At 28.8% G+C, this 14,788-nt stretch overlaps 2 protein-coding genes across 5 annotated transcripts in view; one reads left to right on the forward strand and one right to left on the reverse strand.

The window, feature by feature from the left end:
- The window catches only part of LOC118441103 (uncharacterized), a 36,962-nt gene extending 35,117 nt beyond the window's left edge, over positions 1-1,845 (reverse strand). The window contains exons 1-2 of the mRNA XM_035865099.2: positions 1,702-1,845; positions 662-713 (exon numbers count right to left, since the gene is read on the reverse strand). Of these exons, the coding sequence (XP_035720992.1) occupies positions 662-713; positions 1,702-1,771 (122 nt within the window). The 5' untranslated portion in view covers positions 1,772-1,845. The remainder of the gene's footprint in view (positions 1-661; positions 714-1,701) is intronic.
- Positions 1,846-2,237: 392 nt separating this feature from the next.
- Positions 2,238-14,788, forward strand: part of Frmd5 (FERM domain containing) — an 85,392-nt gene continuing 72,841 nt past the window's right edge. The window contains exon 1 of one of the 4 annotated variants that reach the window (XM_035865088.2): positions 2,238-2,933. In XM_035865088.2, coding sequence (XP_035720981.1) covers positions 2,838-2,933 — 96 coding nt within the window. In that variant the 5' untranslated portion in view covers positions 2,238-2,837. The remainder of the gene's footprint in view (positions 2,934-14,788) is intronic. The other 3 variants (XM_035865084.2, XM_035865085.2, XM_035865086.2) reach the window with 3 other exon arrangements.

The following is a 14,788-nucleotide window of genomic DNA, read 5'->3' on the forward strand; positions in this document are numbered from 1 at the left end:
CATATATACATATATATATTATATAGTATACTATACTATAAAATATATGTAGATATATATATATATATATATATATATACTGCAGTATATATATACGATAAATATACTATACTTTAATATGATATAATACATATATATATATATATTTATATATATATATATATACTATATTTTAATATAGTATAATACATATAGTATATTGTAGTAGAGTTTATATATTATTGTATGTCTAGTACAGTAATATATAGTATAGTAATATATAGTATAGTATATTACAGTATATTCATAGATATATATATAATGATATATATTATAATATAGACACACATATGTATGTGTCTTATATATATATATATATATATTGATTTAGTCAAAATTCGAATGAACAAATGAATACATTCGAGGTATTATAATATCAGTCATAAAGTCAAATCTTGTTTAGAAAATTTGTTCCTAATCTTTGAATGAGGTCAAACGTTTGAATATCTTATGTTTGCGTTAGAGATTTATAAACGTGGACGTAGAAATCGAGAGACAATCGATAAGATGTACGATATTGTTGATAGATAATACAAGTGAATTAATTTCGATATAATTATAATTATTAGGATTACCATTGCATGACAGATTAAATCTATTGATAATGTTAACGAGTACTCACCTAACGAAGAGTTGCTCCTGATTGTTCACACGCCATGAAACAACGGTCGCACCTGTGAAAATTAAAATTAATACGATAAATATAATAAAGATTAAAATCTTATTGTTCTGATTGAAATACGCGCGTAAGCGAACCCGCCATTTTTCGAATTTGACGTTAACCCAGATAGAAGCGCCCGCCACTTTTTTAAAGTAAAGGAAAAACATTGGGTTCAACTCGTTTGCTTGCTTTTTTTTCTTTTCTTTTTTTCTTCCTTTTTTCTTTTTTTCTGAACATTTTATATCTCTCGTTCGTTTCGAAATAAGGAATCGTATCGATCCATGCCAAATCATTTTGAAACAAAAAAAAAAAGAACAAAAAAAGGAACGAAGAGAAAAAGAAACAATAGTGAAATCTTAATTCCGAGTTAAAGCTAATGAAAATGAATATGGCGTATCGATATACGATCACTTAATCGATGATATATATATATATATATATATATATATATATATATATACATATATATACATACATCTATAGATATATACATATATATATATATATATACTTTGCGTTTCGAACTTCACATCGATTCATTGCACGGAAATAAATAACCAAAGAAAATAAATACACGTAAAACGTAAGATGATCGTTTATGCGAATAATATTATTCTCATTTTGTCACGTCACATACTCGCGTACTCAAATATTTATCATATGAATATTAACGTAGAAATGAACTGAAGAGAAATAACAAATTAATTTTGTATTTAGCACTATTCATGTTATTCATGTGTCTATTTTTCACGAGAACGAGAGAGGAAACTATCTCTCCCTTTTTCCGATTCACCGAACCGTTTCGCACATTCGTCGTTGAAATCGTTCAAAGATCGTAGTTTTACGATCGTTTTCTTCTTTCTTCCGATGTTTATCATTTGCCACCAATTTTTATTATATATGTATATGTATATATATATATATATCTTTATATATATATCTCTCTCTCTCATTCTCTTTTTCTTTTTATCTTTTTATGTATGTACTCGCGAAAAACGCACCGTGTAAATTGATCGTGCAGGTGGTATTGTTGCCCCTGTCCAGGACGACAACGCTGGTAGCCGCTGCCATGTTTGAATCGTGAATGCGGCTCTCGACGCGATCAACCTTTGTTCGATGTCCCCCGGGCTGAATCCCCACCACTACGGCTCATTCTATACCCCCACTCAGTCGACTCCCGTTCGTCTGCCTTCCCTCCCCGCCATGGCAACTCCAACAGCTAGACCAATCCGACGAGACGCGAGGTGATACGACACGAACGCCACAGTTGACTACAACACCTCGTCGCGGAAGGATATATGAATTAAAGCTTGTATTTCGTCTAATATATTTCTACTAATACCGTCGTATATTGGATATCGATAATGTAGAGTACTATTTTAACAATAGTCGTAATATGACGATAATTGAACGATAAGTGTGTGCGTGTTTCAGTCGATAATACAAATCAATTAACTACGACGTCTTTATTTCAATGTATCAGCTAAACGAATATCAATATTGGCGACATTAATTATTGTATAATTTTTAAATAAGGAAAGATCGATTAACACAGAAGATATAGATCTTTGGTTGAACGTAAATGATATTACTGCTGTAGGTAATATAAGGTTAGGAATGAATTTGGTCGAACGAAGTTATAGCGCATGTTCCGCGGAAAGAAAGAGAGAGATACAGATAGTTAGAAAGATAGAGAGAGAGAGAGAGTGACTGGAGAAGATGGCAACGTTGTAAACGCTCGGATGGAAAAGTGGCAACGTCGCTGGCCGTTCGAACGAAGCAATAGTAAGAGAGACTGAGAAAGAGAGAGAGAAAGAGAGAGAGAGTTAGAGTTAGAGGTGGTAGTAGCTAAGTACAGAGTCGGTAGCACGGACATCAGGCTTTGTGTGTTCGCCGCGACGGTGATGCGTCGTCGTTGTTCACCACCGTACCGTGCCGTCGTGCGCCGTGTCAGCTCAACGAGGATCACGGAGGAGGATAGTAGGAGCGCGCCGGTGACCGTAAACGTCACCGTCTGCGCCAAAACCGCGAAGGCGGTACGTGCCTAATCAAACGGGGCAGTGTGTGGTGCTGTGGGGTAAGGGATGACGAGGGCCGCGGGGGGGATGATAATAGGGGTGCCGACTTGAGGACAGAAATGTTGAAGTTCGGTAGCAAGAGCGACGTTACCGTGGTGCACCGCGCCACTATTCGACTTTTGGACGATTCCGAGATTATCCATTGCGACTTTGAGGTGAGTTATTCTTTTTATTATTACTTAAAGATATAATAATAAAAGACAAAAAACAAAAGACAAACACTTTCATTTCTTCCTTTCATTTTCTTTATATTCTTTCCCTTAAATCATCGTAAATTAATCGCAATATTTTATATATATATATATTTTTTTTTTTCTTCTTTTCTTCTATTTTTTTTTTTTTTATATATCTTGAGTCTTTTTCTTTTTTCCCATTTATATATATATATATATATATATATATATATTAGGATTTATACACATATATATACGTGCGCAAATATACGTTGGTCGTGTAAGTATATTATATAGGTAGGTAGAGTATTAAAGTGTGTAATTCACACGTTCGTTTCCACTATTCGTCATGTAATATACAAAAAAAAAAAAGAAAAAAAAAAGAAAAGAAAGAAAAAAGTAAAGAGAAGAAAAGAAAAGCAAAAAAGAATGAAAAATTTTTAAAATGTACGTAAGGTCAATGTAGAGGTTATGTTGTTATAATAGCATTAGTTTTTGAAAATTTTCTCATCGTTTAAGGAAACACCTTATAATTACAAACAAGCGTAGGAAAGCAACGATGACATTTCTGACCCATATACATACCTATATACGTGTCCACCTCGAGGGTGGTGATCCGAAATAATCGATCGCTGTAATCCCTCTTCAATTTTTTTTTCTCTCTCTCTCTCTCTCTCTCTCTCTCTCTCTCTCTATTAAAGATACTTCAAGCTAGCTAGCGAGGATAGTCTTCTTCTCTCTTTCTCTCTCTCTCCCTCTCTCTCTCTCTTTCTCTTTCTCTCTCTCTCTCTTTTTCTCTCGTATCCTTTCACAAGCTCGGACTTTGACTCTTCTACCGATCAATACGAATCTAAACAAGATCATCATCCTTATAACCATGTTGTCCTTGTCTCTCTCTTTCTCTCTCTCTCTCTCTCTCGCTCTTTTTTTTTTTTTTAAAACATTTCTCATTATTTTTGTACTTGTAATCAGTATCATATTTTTAAATTATCTTTACTTTAATGGTCCTTTTCAGTTAGTTCGCGAATTTACTGTCTCACTTGTACGTCTTGAAAGTGGAAGTGTCTCTCTCTCTCTCTCTCTCTCTTTCTCTATCTCTACCTCTCTTTCTCTCTCTCTCTCTCTCTCTCTCTCACTCTCCTCTCTCTGTCTGTCTGTCTCTCTTTGCACTGGAACAGAATCGGCGCGCTTGGATCGATTCCAGAATAGTGTGAGAAAGAGAGAGAGAAAGAGAAATGGGAAGAGAGAGTGAGTGAGAGAGAGAGAAAGGGTGAGATAGAGATAGAGATAGAGATAGAGATAGAAACATAGAGAAAAAGAGAGAGGAGATGCTGAGTGTCAAAAATGCGGCGAGTTCGCAATAATAACGTGTGCCGGCTACTACGGGCACACGATTTTGACATTTCTACGTTGGCCGTACTCGACAATCCTGTTTGACAACGATCGACATTATTATGTACGTGTCGTATGTATACTATGACTCATTATTAAAGTATTAAATGTATTAAAAGTTTAAATATATATCTAATATTTACTTATGTATTTTATAGTTATTTAAAAAATTTCACAGAAATATTTTTATTTGTTTAACGAACTTGTTACAATCAAGATTTGTAACGAACAATTTTCGATCTACGTTTTGCTGTAAATAGGACATAAATCGATCGTCATATATATATATATACGTACGTATAAGCATCATTTTGAACAATGTGCGTGATCGATTTTATTTTATGTATACAATATATATGTATAATACAAAATCTTCAGATATTTCAAATATATTTAACATCTTTATATATTTTAGTTATTTAGAAGGATACGATAATTTATTGTTGTTTATTATTCTGTTTATTACATCATGATTAATTAGAGATATTTCATTTGTTTAAGTAACTTGTTATAATCGAGATTAGCAACGATGAATTATCGACATATATTTTAATATGAATCGAATATAAATTTACTGCCATTCGATACTACATGTATAATATGTATATGTACAGGGTGGCCATTTTAATCTCTAAGGGATGTTCTATAACCTACAAAAGAAGAAAATATAAAAAGATAAAATCCTTCAGTCTTTCAATGGCCAATCCTGTATATTCAACCATCAATCAATTAGATTCATTTCCGTAAATCAACATGTATTTGATCGCATAGTTTTTAGTTGAAATTTTCTCTATGGGTTTTCTATTTCGATCGATTTTTTGTTTTTATTTTTTTTCGAAAATTGTATACATTTAATTGATCAACTTATTTTTTCTTTTTTCTTTTTTTTTTTTATTTTTAATTTATTATCCTCCAATTAAATGTGTCAATTAGTTTGTCAAGAGAATCTTAGTTCTATTATTTTTTCTATATATTAGTTCGAAGTACATTTATGTTATTGTATTATAGTGAACGAAAAAGAAGAAAAAAATAAAAAAGAGAGAGAGAATTTATTTTATCTTTATCTTTAACTGTTGTATGTATTTTCTTTTTTATCTTTTCATTCAATTTAGAAAAACATTTCGTTTAAAATCGTTAAATCGTACAAATGAAAAGAAATCTTTTTTTCTCGTTACGTTTCGCCAATTGTAAAGCAAGTAAAATACGTATTTTTATAGTAAATTTATAATCTTTCATGTTTTCGAATTTCAAGGTATTCTTCTCAATTCTCTTCTCTTTCTCTTATCTAGCTCTTATCGTTTGTAACACGTATTTTGTATGTAGAAGACATTTTCTTTGGAAATTTACTTCTAATCTTAACTTGTTGTTTGGAAGAAAACTATTCGACAAAACTTTGTAGATGCTCGTGCTCAAAATTTTCGATCGACGATAATAATAATTAATAATTGATCTTCTCTATGTAATTTCGTAATTTTTTGTCTAAAACAATTTTTTCGATCGTAACTCTCTCTTTTTTTTTTTTTTTTTTTTTTTTTTTTTTTTTTTTTTTTTTTACATTAAAAGAAAAAAGAAACAAAAATTCTTTTTCTTACTTTTTTTCTCATAAAAAAAATACTCGTGTTTTTCTCATAAATATTCATCGTAATTTCGATAAATGATCACTGAATAATCACTATATAATTGATCTCTATGATATTTGTAAATAATCATTACTATCGTTTAATTTACTTTCATTATTATTTACTTTTTTTTTTTTTTTCTTGAAAACCATGAAATTCGTTCGTCCAATTGAAACAATTTATATCTACAATATATTTCTTCACAATATAATCATTATTATTATTTCATAAAAATGTCATATTTTTTTACTATTTCGAAGTAAATTGATTGCAAGTTTCCCACGAAAGAAATATTTTCGGTAGCGTGTTAAAATACACTTAACGATACCATTACACATATATATATATATATAGATATACATACGTACATATACACACACACACACACACACACTTTACTAATACTCACTATTACGAATCCATACACATTGCGTGTACTAATATCGCGTGTAAATCCGTACACGACCCTTTTCCTATTTCAAGCACACTGACGTAATAATCCATTGAGATAGATGATGGGACTTTTTATAGGTCCGTTACCATGCGATTTAATGTTACGAATGATACTATCGAACTAGATTTCTTACTCGGATTATAGTTTATCGTGAGTATACTCAAATCCCTATGATGATTCTTATCGTAGATCTTTTGATATTCATCTGGATAAAATAACGTTTAATCGATGACAAGTAATAAAGACATAACAAATGTTCTTTTATTTTAAAATCGAAGAATAACAATCATTCTTTTTTTTTTTTTTTCCGTCTATTTTTCTATTCCTTTTTTTTCTTTTTTTCTTGTTTTTTTGCATTTTATCGGAGAATAAACAAAGCTCAAGAAACAAATGTTCACAGTAAAGACAAACGCAATCATTCATCCAATCACGGAATAATTGGACTAGATAATCAAACTCGAATTATAATAATATATAATTATAAATAAGTATCATCGTTCGACATTCATTTAAATAAAATATGTCTGATCCTATAGAAACGTAACAAATAATATCGTTCTAACATCGAAGAACAACAATCATTATATATATTTTTTTCCTTTTTTTTTCTTTTTTTTTCCTTTTTTTCTTTTTTTTTCTTTTTTTTTTAAATTTCCATTCATCCTTTTCTCTCTTCACCCTATTAAAAAAAAAAAAATAAATAAAAATAAAGAGTATTATAGGAATAGATCGTTCTTATTGTTAGTATAAAAAAAAAAAAGGAAAAAAAAAGGAAAAAGGAAGAGAAATAAAAAGAAAAGAAAATGTTAATCACGTTCCATTAACTTATCTAATCTCAATATAACCGCTCCTACGTGTAAATCATGTTGGATTACGTAATAAAAAAAAAAAAAAAAGAAAAAAAAGAAAAAAAAAGGAAGAAAAAGAAAAACGAAAAAGAAGCGTTCATTTAACGATCATGCCCAGTATACAGGATCCATTACTTTCTATTCAAAATATCAGCTTTGTTTATACATTTGTTATACATACATATATGCATCTCTTGGATTACTACATCGTTTGGTTGCGTTGGTAAACTTACGTCATGATTCGACCGATCCCATGGATGATGTCACGAACGACCGTCTGGCAAAAATTAGCACGCGGCACGGTGACATAGAAAAATAAAAGGAAAAAAAAAAAAAGAAAAAAAAAAAGAAACGAAAAGCGAAGAGAAAGAAAGAAAAGAAAAAAGAATTAAAATAAAAAAGAAAAAAAGAAAACAAGAAGATAAAATACATAAAATCATATTAGAACGTGACAAAATATTTCATAGAAGTTTTCCAATTGAAACTTTAGCGATTCGAAACGTTTCTTATTAAATCGAAATTCATCGAAGATCGATAGAAAATATTCGTTCTTTCGAAATGAATATTTCCTTGGTATAATTTTAATGATCTCTAGTATCGATCGTTTTCCTTCATTAAGCATGTCAAAGAATGTGTCATTCGTTGATAAATAGAGAAAAAGAGAGAGAGAAACAGAAAGAGGGAGAGAGAGAGAGAGAGATAGAGAGAGAGGAGGAGGGGGGGAAGAAAGAGAGAATACAATGGTTGAAGGATAAATAAACATTGCCGGTTATGAGTGTACCATAAAATGTTACGACGAAGTCGTTTGTTGATGAAATTATTTAAATTTATATTTTATATATGCATTAATTGACTATTATTTTATTTCTATCTTATTTATATTTATTATATATATCTTATTTATATTTATTATGTATATCTTATTTCTATGTATTATATATATATCTTATTACGTTATATTATGTATACATATATGTACTTGGGTGTATGTGTGAATATCTCTCTCTCTCTCTCTCTCTCTCTCTTTCTCTCTCTTTCTTTCTGTCATTTATCCTCTTTCTCACTTTCTTTTTGTGTACGTGTGTACATATATGGGTTGCGTTTGGATCTGTTTATCTGTTTGTTTGTTTGTTTCGTTGTGTGTTGTATAATTTCTGAAGGCTCATCGTAAAGTTATTTGTAAAATAAAAAGAGTACAGTTTTGAACGAGTACTCTCTCTCTCTCTTTCTTTTTTTATTTATTTATTTTTTTTTTTTAAATCGGTCGGTCGATATACGGTTACTTCGCAGTTACATTCGTACGCTGCAAGAGTACTCGATGAGAAATCTGAGAAAATTGTGTATGCCAGTCTCTCTGCATGTACATACCTATTTATATATATATATGTGTGTGTGTGTGTGTGTGTGTGTGTGTATGTGTGGCTGTGTGTTTGTATGTATGTATATATGTACATATGCTTGTATGTACATATGTATAGTTGTGCATTTATACATAAAATTCTTGTACCTGTAGTCACTCGCATATTCGATGTAATTTTATTCTCGTGAATTCTTCATAGCATCAAGAATGTATTAAATTATGTTCCTTATTGTTTGCATAGGAATTGCGATTAATCCATAGATCTTAAATTATAGTATATAAGAGAAAAAATTATAGTATATAAAAAAATTTCCATTTTTTCTCGACGTTCTTAATAAAAAAAAAAAAAAAAAAATAAAAAAAAATTATTTCGAATAAATTGATAATAGATTTGATATACTCGTTATATATATTATATAAAATGAGGATGTAATTCAAGGATGTTTTCGTTTAATAGAATAAAATGGGACGTTAACGATGGTAATTTTTCAAAATATTTTCTCGTCTTATTTTTCGTAGTGGACAAAAAGTAAAAAAAAAAAAAAAATAGAAGAATGAAAAAATAACAAAGAAAAAATAAAAAATAAGTGGCCGAATTCACTATCATGCGTAATGTTACGGGCGTTCGTAAAATTTGGGGTTCGTCCAACAATTCGACCGTAATAAGTATGATTGTCAGGTTCAAAAAATCCGCACAAGTTGTTCTTGTAATATTTTCATTAAACAAAAGAAAGAAAAGAAAAGAAAAGATAAGAAATAAATAGTTTCGTTTAATTTAAAATTAAATAAAAATAATATGAAATTTAGTCGATCTTGAATTTTTGATTTTTTAAACGAATTAGAGCATTGACCCGATTTATGAGTCGCTTGAAATCGAGCTAAATTCGTATCGAGTGTTTTTACATTTTAACTTAGATAAATCCATGCAAAATATTATATGTAGTTTTCAACGAGAGAGAAAGAGAAAGAGAGAGGATTTGCAACGATTAAAGGATAATAATGGAAAATTGAATGACTTATTTTAAATGTGCGTAAAAGTGGAAGCACTTGTGTATACTACATTTTATATGGAATCGAAATACCCTCTACCATTAGAACAAGAAAGAATGAAATAGAAAAAAAGGCAAAGAAAGAGAGAGAGAGAGAGAGAGAGAGAGATGTTTTGTATTCTATAATATAAAACCCTAACAACGATTGTACATAATGCTTATGTATCTTACGAGTGAGTTATAAAGTGCATCATATAATATTTACCAGAGAAAAAGTCTTGTTGAATTGGCAAGTTGAGAAAGAATAATTTGTTTAATTTTTTATCTCAAGTAAAATTGTATGCTTATTCAAAAAAAAAAAAAAAAAAAAAAAAGAGAGAGAGAAGAATTGTATATTTAGTTTCTCAAGAAACATTGCATACGTTTTTATCTATTAGAAAAACATCGTATCTTTGATCATCAGAATATAATTTATAATTAGAGAAAAATAAAGATCTTATCGTATGTTTGATTTCTTTTTTTTTTTTGCTTTAAAATTTTTTTCATTGATCTGAGAGTTTAAGACTGTCCATGGGATACTTTAAAATATTTAAAATAATGTTTATTTATGCGTAAAATTTCATTATACGCGATATAATAAAGAGGAAATATGATATTGAAGGATTTTAAGCCGATCATCTTTTATCTGTGTCACGTTTATACGTATAAGGGAGTGCGTATAAACGTGATCTATTAATCTGAAATTTTCTTTTTCATTGATTTTTAAATCTTTAGAGTAGTTGCGCTGGCACGTAAATGCTTGTAGATTTATTCTCTTTTGTTGTTCCTCGATTGAAAGGACTAAGATGGAGCTGCTCCAAAAAGGTGAAGGTTTCTATACAGACATTTGTCTCGATCTTGAATCAAGCGTTGAGATTTTTCAAATGGCCGTCATTTCTTTTTCTCAAAGAATATTAATATCTACTTTTTGTTATAAGATCCACGATTAAATCACAATTTTGAATTTCGAATTTCGACGAATGGACATGGGACATCTGTTGTTCTAATTTTAAAAAAATAATTCATTAATCAATAATTTTATACACACATATATATATATATATATATATATATATAAATATAAGATTGACCAATAAATAATGTCAGAATTTTTAATAATTTATATTTATATAAATGACATTGATATTTTTTTTTTTTAATCGAAAATATTTAATATTTTATATCTAAATAAAGGACAAACGCTATTGTATTTTGTATTGGAAAAATATATGGTATCTTATATCTATGTAAATGACGCTATAGTATCTTTTATATAAAATTCCATAATTATTTATTGGCCAATTCGATATATATAGTTTATTTCTGATAAAAATTATAATGTTTGCACGAATGAAATATGATGTGATATTTGAAAAAATTATGCTTTTGTACGATGTAACATATTTAACAGTTTCGTTTATATTCAATAATAATGTACTACAGTAAAGATTATTCTTTTTCTACGATGTAAAATCAAAGAGATTAGTTGTTATTTTAGCAATTGTTATAACTTTAATTACAATTATTAAAAAAAATTGCATTGTCAAAGTTTGTATGTTATAAAATATGTTATAGAAATGTGCTTATACAATATTTAAAAAAACACATTTTTCTCATAAGTGTTACGAGTAAATATAATTTTTATGTTTAAACAAATTATAAACGAAAACATGCGCATAATCTTTACTTAAAGATAAATTCTAGTTTTTATCGATATTCGATTAGTGGTTGGTATGTCATCGATAAAATAAATAATTTTAAGATTGAAGTATAAGAGATTACGTGATTATATACAGACCTAATGCATATCGATTTTCGCGTAAAACTATTATTCTTCTTTTTGTTTTTCTTTTTCTTTTTTTTTTTTTTTTTTTTTTTTTTTTACTAAAATGCATTTATTTTATTACTTTCGATCGAGCACAAATTTCTAGATATTATCGTCTTTGTAATCAGATGCTGAGAATCCTCTTTGGCCGATGAAGGGAAACATTTATCCTGCTTTTAATGTTGAACCAAAACAAAACTTTCTCCTTCGTCCTTAGAAGAAAGCACTTACGCTATTTCTACAGTTCATTCGCTCGTAAAATTTGCTTTTCTTAACGTGTTAGGTCGACTGTGGCCTAAAAATGAAACGGGAGAGAGAGAGAGAGAGAGAGAGAGAGAGAGAGAGAGAGAGAGAGAGAGAAATATGAAAAGATGTTTTCTATCTTTCTCATCATTTTCTTCTCTCACTTTTATCTAGTTTTCTCTCTCTTTCTCTCTACTTTTATTTCTCACCTTGATCTTACGTAAGTTTTTAAAAAGTGTATGTCCTAAAAACGAGAGAAAGAGGAAAACGGGGAAAGAGTGAACAAAAATAAAAAAGAAAAAGAAAGAGAGAGACAGAGAGACAGAGAGACAGAGAGATGAAAAAAGAAGTAATAACAAAACGACGGAATACTTTCTGTTCTCTTGATTTTTTTCTTTCATTTTTTGCCTCTCTATTTCTCTTTTTCTTTTTTTTTATCTCTCTCTTTCTTTCTCTTTCTCTCTCTCTCACTTACTTTTCTTTATTTATTACTCGCTTCTCGGATTTTATATAGGAAGGACACTCAGTTCTTTCCATATACATTTTTCTTTTTTTTTTATTCTTCTTTTTTTTTTTTTTATTTTCCATAGTTTCACACTTCATCCTCAGCCACAATGAAACTTTCCCTTTCTTTAGTTTCTCTCTCTCTCTTTCTTTTTCTCTTTCTCTCTCTCTCTCTCTTTCTTTTTCTCTTTCTCTCTCTCTCTTTCTTTTTCTCTTTCTCTCTCTCTCTTTCTTTTTTCTTTCTCTCTCTCTCTCTCTTTCTTTTTTTCTTTCTCTCTCTCTCTCTCTCTCTCTTTCTCTCTCTTTCTCTCTTTATCTCTCTCTCTCTTTTTTTTTTACTCTTTCTTTCAATCTCGTCGTTTACCAATAATAATAAGCAACGTTCGTACTTACTTCATATCTCTTTCATTTTCCTCTTCACTTTTTCATCTTCTTCATTTTGTGTCTTTTTCTACGCTTTTTCTTTTTTCTTCTTCTTCTTCTTCTTTTCTTTTTAATGTGAATGAGACGCCATATTTGCGGGCAGAGACTTTTCTGATTAACTTCGACTCCTCGTTCGTGGCTGACTAATTAACGCGTTTTCACGGTGACAATGAGACACATCTCGTTATCTTCTTTTTCTTTTTTTTCTGACCTTTTTTTTTTTGTTTCTTCTTCTTTGTCTCTTTCTCTTTTTTCTACTCTCTCTCTCCCTCTCTCTCTTCCTCCCTCTCGCTTTTCTTTCTCTCATTGTTAGTTTCAAGGGTTGCGATGATATATGCGAATAAAAGTGTTGCTCCTTTTTTTTTTGTTTTTGCATTATCATTGACATTCTCTCCTTTTTATAGCTTTCCTATTTTTATTTATTCGTAATTTTGTAATGTTTTCCTATTATTATTTATTCATAATTTGTTGTAATATACAAATGTTCGAGATTATATTTTTCTATCCTGTTATGTCTCGTAGATATGAAAGTTTCTTCTCTTGCTTCTTTTTTTATCATTGATCTTTCATTTTTATTTCTGTCTCTGTCTCTCTATCTCTGTCTGTTTGTCTCTCTCTTTCTCTCTCTCTCTCTCTCTCTCTCTCTCTCTCATTTTTTTTATATATTTGTAATTTGTAATCTAAATATTTAAGACTATATTTTTATGTTATGTATTTCGGAAGGAAACTTTATGGATCATGGGAGAATGTTACTATCGTCGTTTTATGATATAAGGTCCTTTGTAGTATCATAAATCGTTAATAATAACGAGCGGTGAGAATGTATAAAGATATATATTTCATCAAACTTATCTTGTTTTAATGTTTGATAAATAATATTAGAGTTTTTAATATTTCATGTTTAAAATAAACATTATATATAAATATTTTTGGCTGTGCGAATAAATATGAGTACAGAATTTTGTTAATTTGTAATTTAGAAAATTAAGTTATTAATCGTTCGAGACAAATATGAATTTTTTTAATTTAATATTTCGAAACGATATATTGATCAATTCAATGTAAACATATTTATTATATTCTTTATTGTACTATTACATTAAATATATATTTTTGATTCTCCTTTGGAAACAACACTTGTCATATTATATTTCGTTTCATTTTTTATTTCATTTTTTGTTTCATTTCTCGAAGCAAAGGTAACCAAATATTTTAGCCTCCATATACAATTTCATATGAATTAATCATTTTTCATTATTATTCCTTTCCGTAGTTCTGTCTTGTTATCATAATAATATAAATAATAATGATATTAATAATAATAATAATAATAATAATAATAATAATAATAATAATAATAATAATAATAATAATAATAATAATAATAATAATAATAATAATAATAATAATAATAATAATAATAATAATAATAATAATAATAATAATAATAATAATAATAATAATAATAATAATAATAATATACGCGATAGACATAGAAAGAAGAGATAGAAATAGAGACAGAAAACATAATCTATAAAATATAATGGGAATAATTCGAACAGACAAGACAATCATAACCAACAGACCAGATAATGACATTAATGGGCAAAATAAATAAGGCAGTATATATCTGATCAAGATAGTTATACACAATGATTATAATATCAAGATCAAACAGTTAACGAAACTATCTAATCGTAATAATGCAATTAATTTTCGTGTAAATATATGATAATCAATGAATTTATTAATTCAAATTTGTTTTCATTTTTTTCTGTCTTTTTTTTTTTTTTATATTTGTTCATTCATTTTTGAAGTAATCATTCGAAGCACGTTACCTTCCAGCAATCATAAATAATATTATTGAAATTACATAGTTTATTAAACTTGAAACCGTAATAATTCGATGAAATATCGATGAGAAGGTACACTGCAGGCACTCGTTGGATTCGTATTGATTGATATACTCTAAAACTTTTCTTGAATTTAAAATATTGATTTCCATTAAAAAAAAAAAAAAAGAAAGAAAGAGAGAGAGAGAGAGAGAGAGAGAGAGAGAAATTTGCTATGACTTCCGTACCTTAACAAAAGCGTATTCTATGAAATAGTTTCAATACATATTATATTTCCTTCTCGTAACC

The sequence above is a fragment of the Vespa mandarinia genome, chromosome 6 (genome assembly GCF_050613455.1).
Source record: "Vespa mandarinia isolate Hongniang chromosome 6, ASM5061345v1, whole genome shotgun sequence".
In the NCBI taxonomy this organism is placed as follows: domain Eukaryota; kingdom Metazoa; phylum Arthropoda; class Insecta; order Hymenoptera; family Vespidae; genus Vespa; species Vespa mandarinia.